Raw genomic sequence first — 14,993 nt, forward strand, 5'->3', positions numbered from 1 at the left:
TCAATTCGCCTCCAGCACCAAGCCAACCGAGGCTCTTGGGAGTTGGGAGTTGGGACTCCCTGTGCCTCTCCTCTCCACCGCAACGACCACAAATCACCATCTGCTTTCTAGTTTCTTCCTGAAGTTCTGCGTCATAAAGGCAAAAATCCAAGATTGATTTTGGATGAAAAAGACTGCAGTGCTTAGCAAGTGTTCTGTTCTTGGAGTCGCAAGCTGCGGCTAGCTAGCAAGCAAGCAGCTTTTTTTTTTTCGCAGATCTTGGTGAAGAGCCTGTTCTTCCATGGCTTTCGCTTTGTGAGGTAACATGTGTTTTTTACATTCTGGAATATGAGTAGGAGTATATACTTGAAACAATAAGGTACCATGGCATGCTTGTAAAATTTCTATACCATAGCACCGTCAGATTTTTATGGTAAAAAAGAACAGATTTTTATGGTATTTGTTCAGTTCTCTTTAGTGAGATCCTTGTGTTTAATTTGCAGAGAAAAGGGTATTGTTAGTCAGTAAGTAAAAGGGTGGATCTTGTTCGAAGATTCAAGAGTCATGTTGGATTCTGGTTCTTATGATGATGTTGACTATGGGGATTTGTTCTCCATCCCCAATCCACCTGCGCCTCACTTGCTCAATTTCCCCCTCCAGTTCTTCCCTTCCAACGGATTCATCAGTTCTGCTGATGATTCCCATAGATCACCAGCTGGTATGTTTGGCTCGACCCCAAGCCCCACATCAACCACAACCGAGTTGGAAAATTCAGAGGATCTGTCTGAATCCGCCGACGATGCGGTCCTAGCATACATCAATCAGTTTCTTCTTGAAGATGAGGAAGATGAATCTTGTCCTGGCACCATCACATCGGTGGAGGACTCTGCCCTCCTCGCCGTCGAGAAGCCATTCGTTGACATCCTCACTGCTAGCCAAGAGGCCTGTCAAGAGAATTCTTGGATAGATTCTTGTTGTGATTTCACGGGGAATGGAGGATTGCTTGATACGTTCACAACCACACATGCCGCTTGCCAGCCAGCGCCTTGTGAATTTGAGAAGGAGAAGGGGGAGTGTGCTGTTCATAAAGGCCGGAAGAACCCGCATGATGATTGCCTATTGTTCGAGGAAGAGAGCAGGAGGAGCAAGCAGTTGGCAGTGTCTGAGGAGGAGACTGTCAGAGAGATGTTTGACAAGGTGCTTCTGTGTAATGGCGAATGCGAGCTCCGGGCACCACTGCCAGCTGAAGCACGGAACTGCGGGGTGTACGTGAAAGGATCTGGAAATAAGAGAGGCCGAAAGAAAGGAAAATCTGGAGCATCTGCAGAGGATGATGCGGTTGATCTCACTACCCTACTCATTCATTGTGCCCAGGCCGCTGCAATCGATGATCACCGGAACTCCAATGAGTTGCTGAAACAAATTAGGCAGCGTTCTTCTGCATATGGAGATGCCGGTCAGAGGTTAGCACATTGTTTTGCTAATGCGTTGGAGGCTCGGCTAGCTGGCACTGGCAGCAACATTTACCGTTCACTTGCTGCCAAGCGAACTTCTGTTTATGACATATTGAATGCATTCAAGCTGTATGTTACAGCATGCCCGTTCAAGAAAATATCGAACTTCTTCTCGATCGAAGCCATCTTGAACGCATCCAAGGGTATGACAAGGTTGCACATTGTTGACTATGGTATACAGTATGGATTCCAGTGGCCAATCTTCTTCCAGCGGATCTCGAAGAGACCTGGTGGCCCTCCAAGTGTTCGAATCACCGGTGTTGACTTACCACAGCCGGGATTCCGCCCTGCACAACTCATTGAGGCGACGGGCCGTCGGTTGCATGACTATGCCCGTATGTTCAATGTTCCATTTGAATACCATGCTATTGCTGCCAAGTGGGACACTATCCGTGTCGAAGATCTTAAGATAGACAAAGACAAGGATGAACTTCTTGTTGTTAACTGCCTTTTCCGGATGAGAAACATGATGGACGAAATGGTGACAGATGACAGCCCAAGAATGCAGGTTCTGAAGACAATAAGAAAGATGAATCCAAATTTGTTCATCCATGGCGTTGTCAATGGCACCTACAATGCGCCCTTCTTCGTGACACGATTCAAGGAGGCTTTGTTCTACTACTCTTCACTTTTTGATATGCTTGAAACAACTGCTTCACGGGTCGACGAAAACAGGCTGCTGATAGAAAGAGATCTCTTCGGCCGGGAAGCTCTTAATGTGGTTGCTTGTGAGGGCACTGAGAGAGTAGAAAGACCAGAGACGTACAAGCAATGGCAGGTGAGGAACATCAGGGCAGGCTTCAAGCAGCTACCACTGAACCAAGAGACGGTGAAGAAGGCAAGATACAAGGTGAAGAAATCCTACCACAGGGATTTCCTAGTTGACGAAGATAACAAATGGATGCTGCAAGGTTGGAAGGGGCGTATCATCTTTGCTCTTTCAGCATGGGAACCAAACTAGCAAACTGTAAATATGACTAACTCAGCTGATTTCTTCTGTGGAGGTACCACTCCATTAGTTATGTCTGATTCCTATTTCAATGAATTTTGACCTATTTCTGGGCAATAGAAGATATTGGATTTTGACTGGGCTAGAGTATACTTTGGATGAGTATCTGACAGAAAAGGATATACTTCTCTCTAAGCGTGTGTGACCTGTGGGGCTCAAAACTGTACTTTGAAAACACAATTACACATCATGCATGTACTGTTCACATGGTCCAGCCTGGGCAAAGGGTTAAAGCCTACATGGTGAATTGGTGATATAAATAACGAAATGGTTTATCTGCAACTTGATATGTAGTAGTACAGCGTGGATGTAACCAACTTGCAACTAGTTCAATGAACCAAAAGAACAGCACAATTTATCCACCCAAAAACAAAAGCCCAACTTGCTCATAATGTGCTAATGTATTGTTCAGTGCAATGCTTCTGAATTCAAGTGGCGCCTCAACATATTTTTCTTCTGTACAACATGAGCACGGAGCGGGCCCAGACTGTTTTTTCTTCTGACAATTAATGTTTGCATTGAGAAACATAAGCGTCTCACACTCTCACTGATCCCAAATCGTCAAATTTGATGAGAGGCCCTAGAGATCCAAAGAAAGAGCAGTATATTGATCCATTGCACGCTGCCTTTCCGGTGTTCATCCACAAGTCCACAACCCCCCGCACCATCGCTGCGTTACTGGAGCACGAATCATGCAGCGGAGCGGACAGGAGAAAGCTAGCTAGCCGCGCGCATTGCCGGAAAACGCGCAACTTGATTTTACTTTGGGTGGCAGATTAGCTGGGAGCATGTGTGTGTGGAGTAATAGGAATGCATGCACACTTCAATTCATAGGATTTTTTTCATGAGGTTTGTGTGGATGAAAATTTTCCCTTGTTTTCTCTCCACAATTAGAAAGGAAAATTTATTTTGGTTTTCTTATATCTAAATTCCTATGAACCGTATGATATTCATAAGAATTAATCCCTAGAAATCCAAATCCTTTAAAATTCCTCCAAAACGATTAGGCCCTGATTGTTATCTTTGTATCCAACTTCTGGGCCGAACTATATCTAGGCCCTGCCTCAGGTGGAGGCCTTTCTGCATAAAAACGCTTGGATTTGCAATACATTCACTAGGCTTTGAATAGCTGATTTCCAACCCAGACACCAAAGTACTAATACACTGGTAAAAACTTTACTATAACTATATTTTTTATGCCACTGACCTTTGCCATATCAATAATGTATTATAAATATTTTATTTCCTACTGATTTTTTAACATGCTAATTTCTGACTCTAGAGAGCAAATGTTAATGTTTCTTTGTTTTCCACTCTTTTTTACATTATCTGGGGATTTGATTAGTGTGGAAATGTGGACTAGGGTACTGGCCGTATACTGCTTAGCCGTCCGAAACATTGGGATATCTGTGCCCAATAATCTTTAATCAGTGATATCTTCTCTAGTTAGCAGGCTAGCAGTTGTAACTCTCAATTCCATCGATACTACTTTCATACCTGGGATTGTCACAAAGATATTTCAAGCTGTCATTTGTGACGTACATGCTTGCATTGATTATTATTTTTTAGTACGCAACGACAAATTTGCTTCTGTTTTTACACCTCTCTCTTTTTTTAAACCTTAGCCAGCTTAGCTGGTTTTATATTTCATAAGATAAGCACTGTACAAAATTTACACCTCTCTCAACAATATATTTCAATGAAAACATCAACACTGTTACAACCATAACTGTCAGTCTGTCACATTACCATCTAGAACTAACTCTAGATGAAAAGCACAAGCTCTTGCATGTTTAGTTAAGAACGATGCTTGCAGGACGTACGGACTCTCCCTAGTGATTAGGACACAAGAAATGCCCTTAGTAGTGTAGTCTCCCAGACAACCCAGCGGCATAGTTTCGCAGCATATGCCGGCTAAAACTATACAGAAATTAGAATGCATTTGAACTTTAGATATACAGACACGACGACACCAATGGTTGGACTTTTCATCCAGGCTCGACAGAGATGTTTTGACTCATGACAACGTTAGCTATATGCAAGGACGACGTACTTACATATCGTATACACATGCATAATTAATTGCGTATACTCTCTGTTGTCATGTGTGTGTTGGAAAAACGGGGAACAGATTCTGAAAAATGGCTGTAACCTCATTGGAATGACCATTTGGCCAATCATATCTTCCGTTCTAGAAGCAGAAAAGAATGAAAGGTTGCAAGCTTGGACATGGAGGCGAAGGAACCGAGGACAAGAGTCCATAGGACAAGATGCAGACAGCTAGCTTGGATAATATATAGAGTTGAGGAGCTTAACGATTTTTACCTGTTTGGTTGTTTGTATTTTACTTGAGATTCACTCAGTTTGTCTCACTGTCAAAGAGTTCATGACAGCTCAAAGTCCTACTTTTATATTAGCATCACACATTTTACTAACAGACTTGTAGCTTACTTCAGTTTCCTGTCTGAAATTTAAGTACTACTAGTACTAGCCATATAGGAGGGAAGAGAAATGGTTGTCACTGAATTTGGTTAGTGCATAAGAATTCTGTCTTTTTGTTTACTCTAAAATTGAATCCAACATAAGGTGCATTTGAGCATTTGGATAGATGAATATACTACAAGTAAATTCAATGCGACATATATTTGTAGCCTCTCAGGTTTGATACACTGTAATAGTTGGTTTTGCAATTATGTGTCAATCCTGCTAAAACGAACTTGCATAGATGGATTCAGAGAATCAGAGATGCCGCTGCGTCCTCTATGGTACCAGTGTAATCTGTTAGCTACTCCTTGGAAGTACTTCACCCAGATTCCAGATCGACTTCATTGATCCCAAACTTCAAGTTCAAGGATGCATCACAGAAGCCAATGCAACACAACTGTGTCATATGCTTTTTCCTTGGCAGATTTTTGCTGATTCCATCAGCAGAATCAACTCAGCTCCCAGCATTCACCAGGTGATAGTGATGCAATCCATGCCAGTTTGCAGCATACAGCTATTCTGTGTTTCACACTTGCAAACATGAGCAAAAGCACACAACTCGGTGAGACTACCAATGCTAGCCCCCTCCTCATTTTGTCTCGCCGAACCCGGCTCAAGCGTAGCACAAGATTTGTATAAATACTCGGCGAAGAAATTGCACGCAGTTCTCGTCAGTGTTCGCGCCAAAACTTGGTTAAAAAAAGGCACACGGGAGCTGACCGACAGACCGGAAAATGGCGCCAACAAGTAGCACTGAGGAGGTGAAGCACCTGACGCTTCACCACTTGTTGAAGCGGCAGCACCGGCTCAAGCCCGCCGCCGTGGTGTGGAGATGGCCGACGTCGGTGGTGCCCGGCGGCGGCGCCGGGCGGCCGCCGGTGCCCGACGAGCAGCTGGCGGCGGACGACGTGGACGGCCTGGGCGGGACGTGGCCGCCGCGGTCCTACACGTGCGCGTTCTGCCGCCGCGAGTTCCGGTCCGCGCAGGCGCTGGGCGGGCACATGAACGTGCACCGCCGCGACCGCGCCAAGATGCGCGGCCACGGCCTCCACGGCGCCGCCGGGCAGCAGCTCGGCGCGGCGGAGGCGCCTGCCGCCGCCGCCGCCGCGAGGACGGAGTACGCCGTGGCGCTGTACCCCATCCTGAACTCCGGCGCGGGCGGCGCGGCGGTGCGCATACCGCACGGAGACGTGCTGCTCTCCGCGCCCGTCGCGCTGGCGGCCGCGCGCCGTGGCCATGATCACCGGTGCATCGATGTAGGTGACGACGAGAACGACAAGAAGATTGACCTGGAGCTGCGCCTTGGGTGGCCGTGATCGATATACCATGGACATGGAGACATTTTTTTACAGTCGCCATGATGTGTGAATTTCTTTCCCCACCATTTTGATCATTTTTCAAATAACTCGAGTGAAACTCATGGTTTGCTACTGCATACTCCCTCCGTCTCATAATATAAGGAATTTTGATATTTTGCTTACATTTTTTGACCACTCATCTTATTCAAAAAAAAATTTATGTAAATATAAAAAACGAAAAGTTGTGCTTAAAGTACTTTGGATAATAAAGTAAGTCAAAAAAATAAATAATAATTCCAAATCTATTTATTATTAAAATAGCTTTGAAAGGAGGCACCACGTTGATTGTGGAGGCTAGAAATTCCCACATTAATCAGAGAAAAAGAAAAAAAGAAAAAAAAAGTCCAAGTAGAAATACAATCTAAAAATAGCTAAAATTCAGAATTAAACATAAGCAATATTGAAAGAAATTTTCATATAAGAACCCAATACGAGATTAATAAAAAATCGAAATAAAAATAAAATAAAATCCAAAATTAGAAAAGAAAAGGATAGTCCAAGTAGAAATACAATTTTAAAATAGCTAAAATTCGGAATTAAAAATAAGAAATATTAAAATAAGAGTCCATATAAAAACCCAATACAAGATTAATTAAAATTGGGAATAAAAATAAAAATAAAATCTGAAATTAGCAAAAAAAGAGAGTTCAACTAGGAATACAATTTAAAATTAGCTGAAATTCGGAATTAAAAATAAGCAATATTGAAAGAATAATCTATATAAGAACCCAATACGAGATTAATTAAAATTCAGAATAAAAAAATAAAATAATATCCAAAATTAAAAAATTAAAAGAGAGTTCAAGTAGGAGTACAATTTCGAAACAACTGAAATTGAAAATAAAAAATAAAAAAATTAAAAGAACACAATACGATATTAATTAAAATTTAAAAAAAAATCTGAAATTAGAAAAAGAAAAATAAGATTTCAATTAGGAATACAATTTATAAATATCTAAAATTTGTGATAAAAATAAAGACTATTGAAAGAAAATACCATATAAAACACATGACGAGATAAATTAAGTAACAGGCCTATAAAGGAGTAAAGTGGTGACATATAAAAACTGTTAATAAAACACCTAATAGAATCCTAATGACGATTAAAATGAGGGACGACAGGCAGGCCGTGAAGCAAACGAGCGAGGCGGTTGCCGGGACTTCTAGAAAGTAAAAAGAATAAACCCCATTGATAATCATATTCGATTTTTAAATATCTCTATGACAATAAAAAGGAGAAGCAGCAGGCGGGGTGTATAGGAGTATAGTTGCAGAGCCGCTGACGGTTGACGGGACTTCTAGAAAATAAAAAAAGAATTCCAACGATAGTTATGTACGATTTTTAGAATCACAATGACAATAAAGAGTAGGCGGCGGACAGGCCGTAGAGGAGCATAGTGGCATCATTTGACGAGACAATAAACTCTAAAAACTAGAATGTCCAATTTTTAAAGGTTCGGAACTTCTAAAAAGTAAAAAAAACAATGATAATTATGTTCGATTTTAAAATCTCAATGACAATAAAGAAGAGAGGCAGCGGGCGAGCCGTAGAGAAGTACAATGGTAAAGCCGCTGATGGTTTGGCGGGATTTCTAGAAAGTAAAAATGAACCCAAACGATAATTATGTTCGATTTTTAAAATCTCAATGGCAATAAAGAGAAGAGACAGTGGAGGGGCCATAGAGGAGTATAATGGTAATGTTTGACGGGACATCTAGAAATTATAAAAACGAAACCCAACGTGACAATAAACTCTAAAAATTATAAGGTCCAATTTTTAAAGATTCTAAGGAGAATGAAAAGAAATAGTGGTAGATCGAGCAAGCAAATAAAAATGGAGATGACATAAGGGGTAGCAACTGGTGTGACTTAAAAAAATATATAATTAGAAACAAGGGGATGATAAGGTTTGGTCTTTCAAAGTCTTAAGACAATGAAATAGCTATTTAATAAATTTTAAGTAAAATCATAAAAAAATATGATTTTGTTTCGGTGCTAACTGCGTAATTGTACGGGCCACCCAGCTAGTTTTTTTTAATAAGACGAATGGTCAAACAGTGTAAGTTCAATGTCAAAATCCCTTATATTAGGACGGAGGGAGTGCATTAGTAACGGTGAGACAAAATGAAATTTATTTCCATTATTAACAAAGAACAGTGAGAAAAAAATGGTGAGGCAAGAAGAGCGAAGAAGAAAGGGACAAATATGTAGGCCTAAGCATCGCGAGTGATGTGCTTCTCCCCATGATTTCCGACAGTTTCGAGGCGGCGCCAAGGCCCAAGGATTCCTATCTGAGGATTGCCGGTGAAATATCAGTAGCATACATGATACATATACCATACATTTTACTCCTATCATATAATAAGAAAAAAAAAAGGAATAAGTTCACTTGAACTTCAACCGCAAAACCGGATAGGATGCCTATCCGAACTATTAAAACCGGTGTAATTTCATTCCCTCGACGGTTTTGGAGGATGGTTTCGCTGACGTGATGCATACGTGGCGGTATTGACCTGGTCTTTCTTCCACGTGACGTTGACGTGGCACTTATATGACATTAAAATTTTAAAAATATGTAGCTCCAGAAGAGAGCGCAGCAGAAGTACAGCGCCAAGCAGTGACATGAAGCAGCACTGCCACGACGAGCATGTGCGCGTGGTCGTGCGGCCGCGGTGCGCCGTCCTTGCAGTACACCTTGTGGATCTCCTCGCGGTCGTCGCCGGTGTCGGGGCGCCACCGGCGGAGCAGCACGAGGTGGTGGAAGATCTTGGCGTGCTGGTGCAGGCACATGATGGTGAAGAGCGTGTTGAGGTTCTGGACCATCTGGTCGATCACCTCCGTCCACTTCTTCCGCTGCTCGTCGTCGGGATGGTGGAGTCGAGCATGCCGGTCATGAGCATGAACAGCAGCAGCAGCCCGGCGGCGACGAACACCAACCAAATGATCATGGCAAAGTTCTTGGGCTTCCTGCACCAGCTCACTGGAGGCGCCGACGACGGCTCCTCCATGGTTGACATGCTTTTGCGTACATGGTGCGATGCAGATGGCGGTGACGGCGGCGTTGAACGGCGTCGGGCTAGCACTGCAAATCCCGGCGATATGCTCCTTCGCCGCCGACTGCAAATCCTGGCAACTACGCGGCGGCGGTGCTGGCAGCGTCGACGACCACCACCGCCAAGCCGGTGCGGCAAGAGCTACAGGAGTTCGCAAGGGAGGCGAAGGGACTCACGGGCTCATTCCCCAGGTCGGCGCTCTCCTTCACGGCGATGTGGCTAGAGCTCGTTCGCTGCCGTCCTACTCCTCGCACTCCCTAGTGGCCTAGTGACCCACCCACCGCCGCCAAGCACGGCGCCGCGCTGCTCATGGCGTCGTGGAACCCATCGTCGACGAACGGTGGTCGGCGTCCTCGCCGAGCGCCTGTACGGCTACGAGCTGGCTGCGGGGGGGGGGGGGGGGGGGGGGGCGCCGCCGTCGAGGCGGAGCGGTGCAACGCGGCGTCCCTCGCAAGGGCGCTGTATCGCCGTCCCCATGGTGCTGTCCGGTACTGAGAGAAGGGAGGAAGAGGGGAGGAAGAAGAAGAGAGAGGATGATATGTTGGGCCCACATGTCAGTGGGCCCCACCTTTTTTATGTGTGTGAATGACAAACGGATCCCACATATACGTTTTTAATTCAAATGACATCTAAGCGTCATGTCAACCCACAGACATGTCAACACCGCCACGTCAGCGAAACCGCCCTCCAAAACCGCTAAGGAAGTCAAATTGCACCGATTTCAATAGTTCGGGGGATCGAGATATCTGGATTTGCGTTTAGGGTTATGGATTAGATTCGGGTCACTTTTTAAGGGAGGCAAAGTGGACTTATTTTTAAAAAAAAAGATCACGAGAACAATTAAAAAGAAGGCCTGAAAGGCCCAAACGCAATCCATGAAAGCTCTCCTACGTGTTCCCTCATTTGAGGCCCAAAACACAACAGGGTCACGTTAAAATCACAGCCCACGCCCTACTCTCAGTTCAACTGGCCTCGCAGAAAAATGCAAATATCCCTTGTTCCAAACGGGTGCATTTGCAGCGTATCGTGAATTCGTGATCGGGCCGTGCAGCCTGCAGCTCTCGGCGCTCGATCGACCGGGGCCAAGAGGGTACTACCAGCCTGCGCTGCACGTGGCGCACGCAGCTACCGCTGGAGACCTGGAGCGTACGCGCGCGTGCTAGGCCGGGGCCAACGGCGACATCCACGCATGCATGGCATGCTGCCACTAGCTGCTCGACCGGTACCGCACATACACGCTCGCACAGTCGCACACTCGCACAGTGTGGTGAACTGGTGACGCTGAGATGCCGTCCACGCGCGCGCGCGGCCGCGGGGACCGATAGATCGATCGAGATGCCGTACGCGCGTCGACTGACACCGTCGCCGACCGTGTCATCACGATTCGCTTCCAGTTGAGCGGCGCCTTCTGCAGGCGTCGGCGCACGCGTACACCCGGCCACCCGCGCGTACGTACCGTGCCCCGGTTGGACCGTGTCCGGCCGGTTGGCCGGTTTTGCTCCCCTTCTCCTGAAAGAATCGGTGTGCGACACGGTGCATATATAAGTGGGGGTGGGTTGATGGGTTCATGCGTACGTACATGTGCATGGCAAGCTGCATGTATCGTACTGGAGGTAATTAATTAGCGGACGTACGTGATTATTTTTCGATCACATGCATACAAAGCTTTAACAACGAGCAAACGCAACTGCGCAAGCCACGTACCACTCGATCGAGTACCTTTAATATATAGAGGTTATAGACAAATCCAACGAACCTCGTACAGGGAGCTAGTTTCTGATAATCCCCGGAAAAGCTGGATTTTTCAATTTTTATCTTCTATTTTATTTACTGTATTTTGTACTTACATCATCTTAGAATTGGTGTAAAAATATATCTTGTTTGAGAGGAGTTGAAGATGAAAGAAGTTGTAACTGTTAGAACCGCTCTCCCCGATAAAATTGTAGTTTTTACGAACATAAAAAACAGACGTAATTATGGACATTAAGATTTGAACTCGAGTTATACTTCCATAGCTGCATTGAATCCAAATATAGCACCAAACGATGTGCTTTTGCGAGGATTTGGATATCGTCTCTCCTCTATCATGTCTCATCTCCAACTACGGCAAGCTTCATCCCTCGATCACTGCAGGGAAGAGTGGCAGACCACATGATCTGTGGTGTGCATGCATCCGACAGCGAGTACTCTCGTGAACCTAATATTGTTTTCATCTGTCCAGCACCTACGTAAAACATTAATTTCCTGGGTGATGTTACAGCTTGCAAGCACTAGCACTACCAGAAAAAATATACCTAAAGTTGGGTAACACTGAAGAAATATCGCGTATGATAATTACGAACAAAAGTGGGGTGTAATCAAACACAGGACTATATATAGGGATATCCGGCAACTACGTACACTCGCAAGTACATCTCAAGTGTCGTAGAAATCTCAATAAGAATACACTGAAGAGAGTACTTCTTTTTAGAAAACAAAAATATAAAACGGCCGGAGCTCTGCCTATTCGATTGAGAAGAGTATTGTGCGAATTACGTGCACAATTAATCATGCCAAAACGATTAATTTACAATTACTGAATTACATTTACATATATATCGAACTGCCAAAACAATGTCTTTTGCAAAAGAAAATGTTTTAAAAAAAATCATATCACTACATTTTTTAAGTTTAAAATAAGTAATACTTCCGATCCGTTCCATATTATAAGACTTTCTAGCATCACACACACAAAAACACACACACACATATATGAATCTAGACATATGTGTGTGTCTAGATTCATTAGCATTTATATGAATGCGGGCAATGCTAGAAAGTCTTATAACCTGAAACAGATGTAGTACTTAATTAATCATATGGTAATGGATCATATCATATTATGTATTTCTCAATCTTCTCCTTTCTTCTTCCCTTAAACACACCCTTATAATTACTATAGTGAACAATAAATACAGTGGTTTGATATATTGGAGAAATGGTATTATGCCTTTTGGACCAACTCAGTGACCGTACATCTGGCACAGGGTATTTTCCTGCGCATGTACACTGTGTGAGTTTGCTTTTATGTAAACCTTGTAATAATTGGTTGTAGCTCGTGAGCAAAGATCGAAATATTTCATTCTATCATCTTAAAATAAAATATTCTGGCGCAGGGGTTTTTCCTGCAGTAAGGCTGTAAAACCCGGTCAGACCCCTGCATCTGCCATTGACTACGGCTCCTCTGAGCTCTTTCCTACTCTCTCCATCACACAATATAATGAATTTTGAGTTTTTGCATGCAACATTTGACCACTCGTCTTATTAAATTTTTTTTTGCAAATATAAAAAACAAAAAGTTGTGCTTAAAGTACTGTAGATAATAAAGTAAGTCACAAATAAAATAAATAATAATTTCAAAATTTTTTGAATAAGACGAGTGGTCAAACGTTACAAGCAAGAACTCAAAATCAGTACTTACGTACGCGGTATGCCCCCACTGCACCGGGAAGATCTGGGCAGCGATCCGATCGATCGACACGGCCCGTGCCCCGTGCTCCACCCTCCTCCCCCGCGCGCGCGCGTGCCACCAAAAAAACACAATTGATTTCGCTTTGGCACGTAACAGCCAGCCAGATATCCATCCCGGATCGACCATGGCAGCGCGCGCGCGCGCGCACACACACTGCACACATCTCTGATCAAGGACGGCCGCCAGCCGGCCGGCGAGCCCTCGTTGCATGCATGCACACGCTGTACATGTATATGACTCCAAAACGGCCGGCCTGCTCTCTCTGCAAATCGTTAATTAATAGCGCTAGGCCGCTAGCTAGCGTCCGATCTGTCATAGTGTCATCTGTCATCAGCCCATGGTTTAATTTTATTGGCCCCTGATGAGTGAGCTCGACAGAAAGACAACTCCAGTGAGATATTGCAATAACATATTAAATGTGATCGATTTCTCCTGCATCCATCCATATGCTCTCACTAGCGGTACACGATAGTACGTACTTTCGCTCACATGCTAATTAACGGCTTCTAGGAATAACTACGTGCAGTAATTCAGTATAACGGCTTATAGGGTTACCGTCGAGCAAGCATGTACGTGCTGAATAATAATGCAGCTATAGCCTGGTGATAGTGTGGTAGTACTGATCGATCGCCCTCAGCTACATGCATGCAGGTGTACAGGGTTGAGGAGTATACAGTACCACTAATGCAAACGAGGCATACGACAAGGCGGAAACACTGTTCGGTAGTAGTAGTTTCGGGTGTAGCGTACCATACCGCATACGTCCTTTACGATGCGTACGAAACAGAGTTCGGGTACACAAACTGATTTAATCAGCTCCTGTCTCCTGTAGAAAATACGTGCGTACGTATAGGTTTCTAGCTAGCCAAGTACTACTGTACTAGTACTGGTTAGTCGACCACCAGCATATGCATGGTCCAAACTGTCAGCGGGATCCATGTGATCAGCGAAACCTTTGCTCCTTGGAAACCGCGCCATGAACAGTGAAATAGCTGCAAATCTGTCTCCCCAAACACAGACGCGAACAAAACTCGCGAGTGGAAAGTGCGCCGTGCAGCAGTGATACCAACCTTTTCTAGGATTGCCTTTTTCCTTTGAGCGCCTACATACACGTACGCACGACGACGCGCGGCGCAGAACTCGTTTAATTTGAGAGTTGAGAATGATCAGCTCAAGCTTCCCCTTTGTTAACAATGGATAGCAAAAAACGAGATTTGGTGGGAGAGACCTTCCTCCAAACATATCTTAAAAAGAAATTATTAACATGTTAAAAATTAAATATCGGACATCGGAGTTGAAATCATATACCTTTAACACTGTACTATTAAGTGCTAACATCGCGTGTTAACATGGGTGATGTTTTTCCCTTAGCATGAGGGGTCTCAGTGGATCGCACGAGAGTTTCCTGATTCTCCCAGGAATATATTGATCAAGATCGTTCTTCTATAACATTAGCGATGTTTTTCCCTTTAAAAATATAATCATGCCTTGGGCTATAATTAATCCTTCAATCTCATACTCAAGGGCATGCAGATCCAGCTAATTAAGCCATCAAGCTCCATAAGAATCAACTTTGACTACTGTCTTATGTGAATTTTGTGGAATCAACTTCCGTTAACTATGTAACTACTGGAGTATTATGTTAACCAAGACGCCAAAGCGATCATATATACAACATTTTTGTATGGGGAACGGGATACTGTTGTGCCATAGGCTACCTCGGGAGATGCCTAGCTACTAAAATAGCATATACATCAATTGCTATGCTGATCCGAGATGCTTCTGCCGGCAGTAACGGAGAACGAAACCACTGCAGAAGAGATCAGAGGTCTGGTCTTGCACGGTTATTTGCGTGCTGTGATATAAGAAGTACTCTTTCGAATTGAAGTACTCACGGTGAACCATGCCATTATAATTTTATAAAGTTTGAAATGTGCCATCGGTATCTCAATGATATGTAGGACCCACATAAATCAATGACATATGAGTCAGGATGTCATATCTTAAATTTTGTAAAATTATAATGGCATGATTCCAATTTTTCCTTGAGTATATGCATATCATATGCCCTAAAAGCTGGTTAGA

At 44.0% G+C, this 14,993-nt stretch overlaps 2 protein-coding genes across 2 annotated transcripts; both read left to right on the forward strand.

Annotated features, from left to right (window-relative positions):
- The first annotated feature begins 582 nt into the window (after window positions 1–582).
- Window positions 583–2,784, forward strand: LOC4336820 (scarecrow-like protein 9). The gene has a single exon (XM_015781535.3). It carries the CDS (start codon window positions 700–702, stop codon window positions 2,452–2,454), a length of 1,755 nt encoding a protein of 584 aa, XP_015637021.2. The 5' UTR covers window positions 583–699; the 3' UTR covers window positions 2,455–2,784.
- A 2,936-nt stretch (window positions 2,785–5,720) lies between these two features.
- On the forward strand, window positions 5,721–6,302 carry LOC112938737 (uncharacterized). Its single transcript, XM_026024967.2, has one exon. It carries the CDS (start codon window positions 5,721–5,723, stop codon window positions 6,300–6,302), a length of 582 nt encoding a protein of 193 aa, XP_025880752.1.
- Window positions 6,303–14,993: the final 8,691 nt, after the last annotated feature.

The sequence above is a fragment of the Oryza sativa genome, chromosome 4 (genome assembly GCF_034140825.1).
Source record: "Oryza sativa Japonica Group chromosome 4, ASM3414082v1".
In the NCBI taxonomy this organism is placed as follows: Eukaryota; Viridiplantae; Streptophyta; class Magnoliopsida; order Poales; family Poaceae; genus Oryza; species Oryza sativa.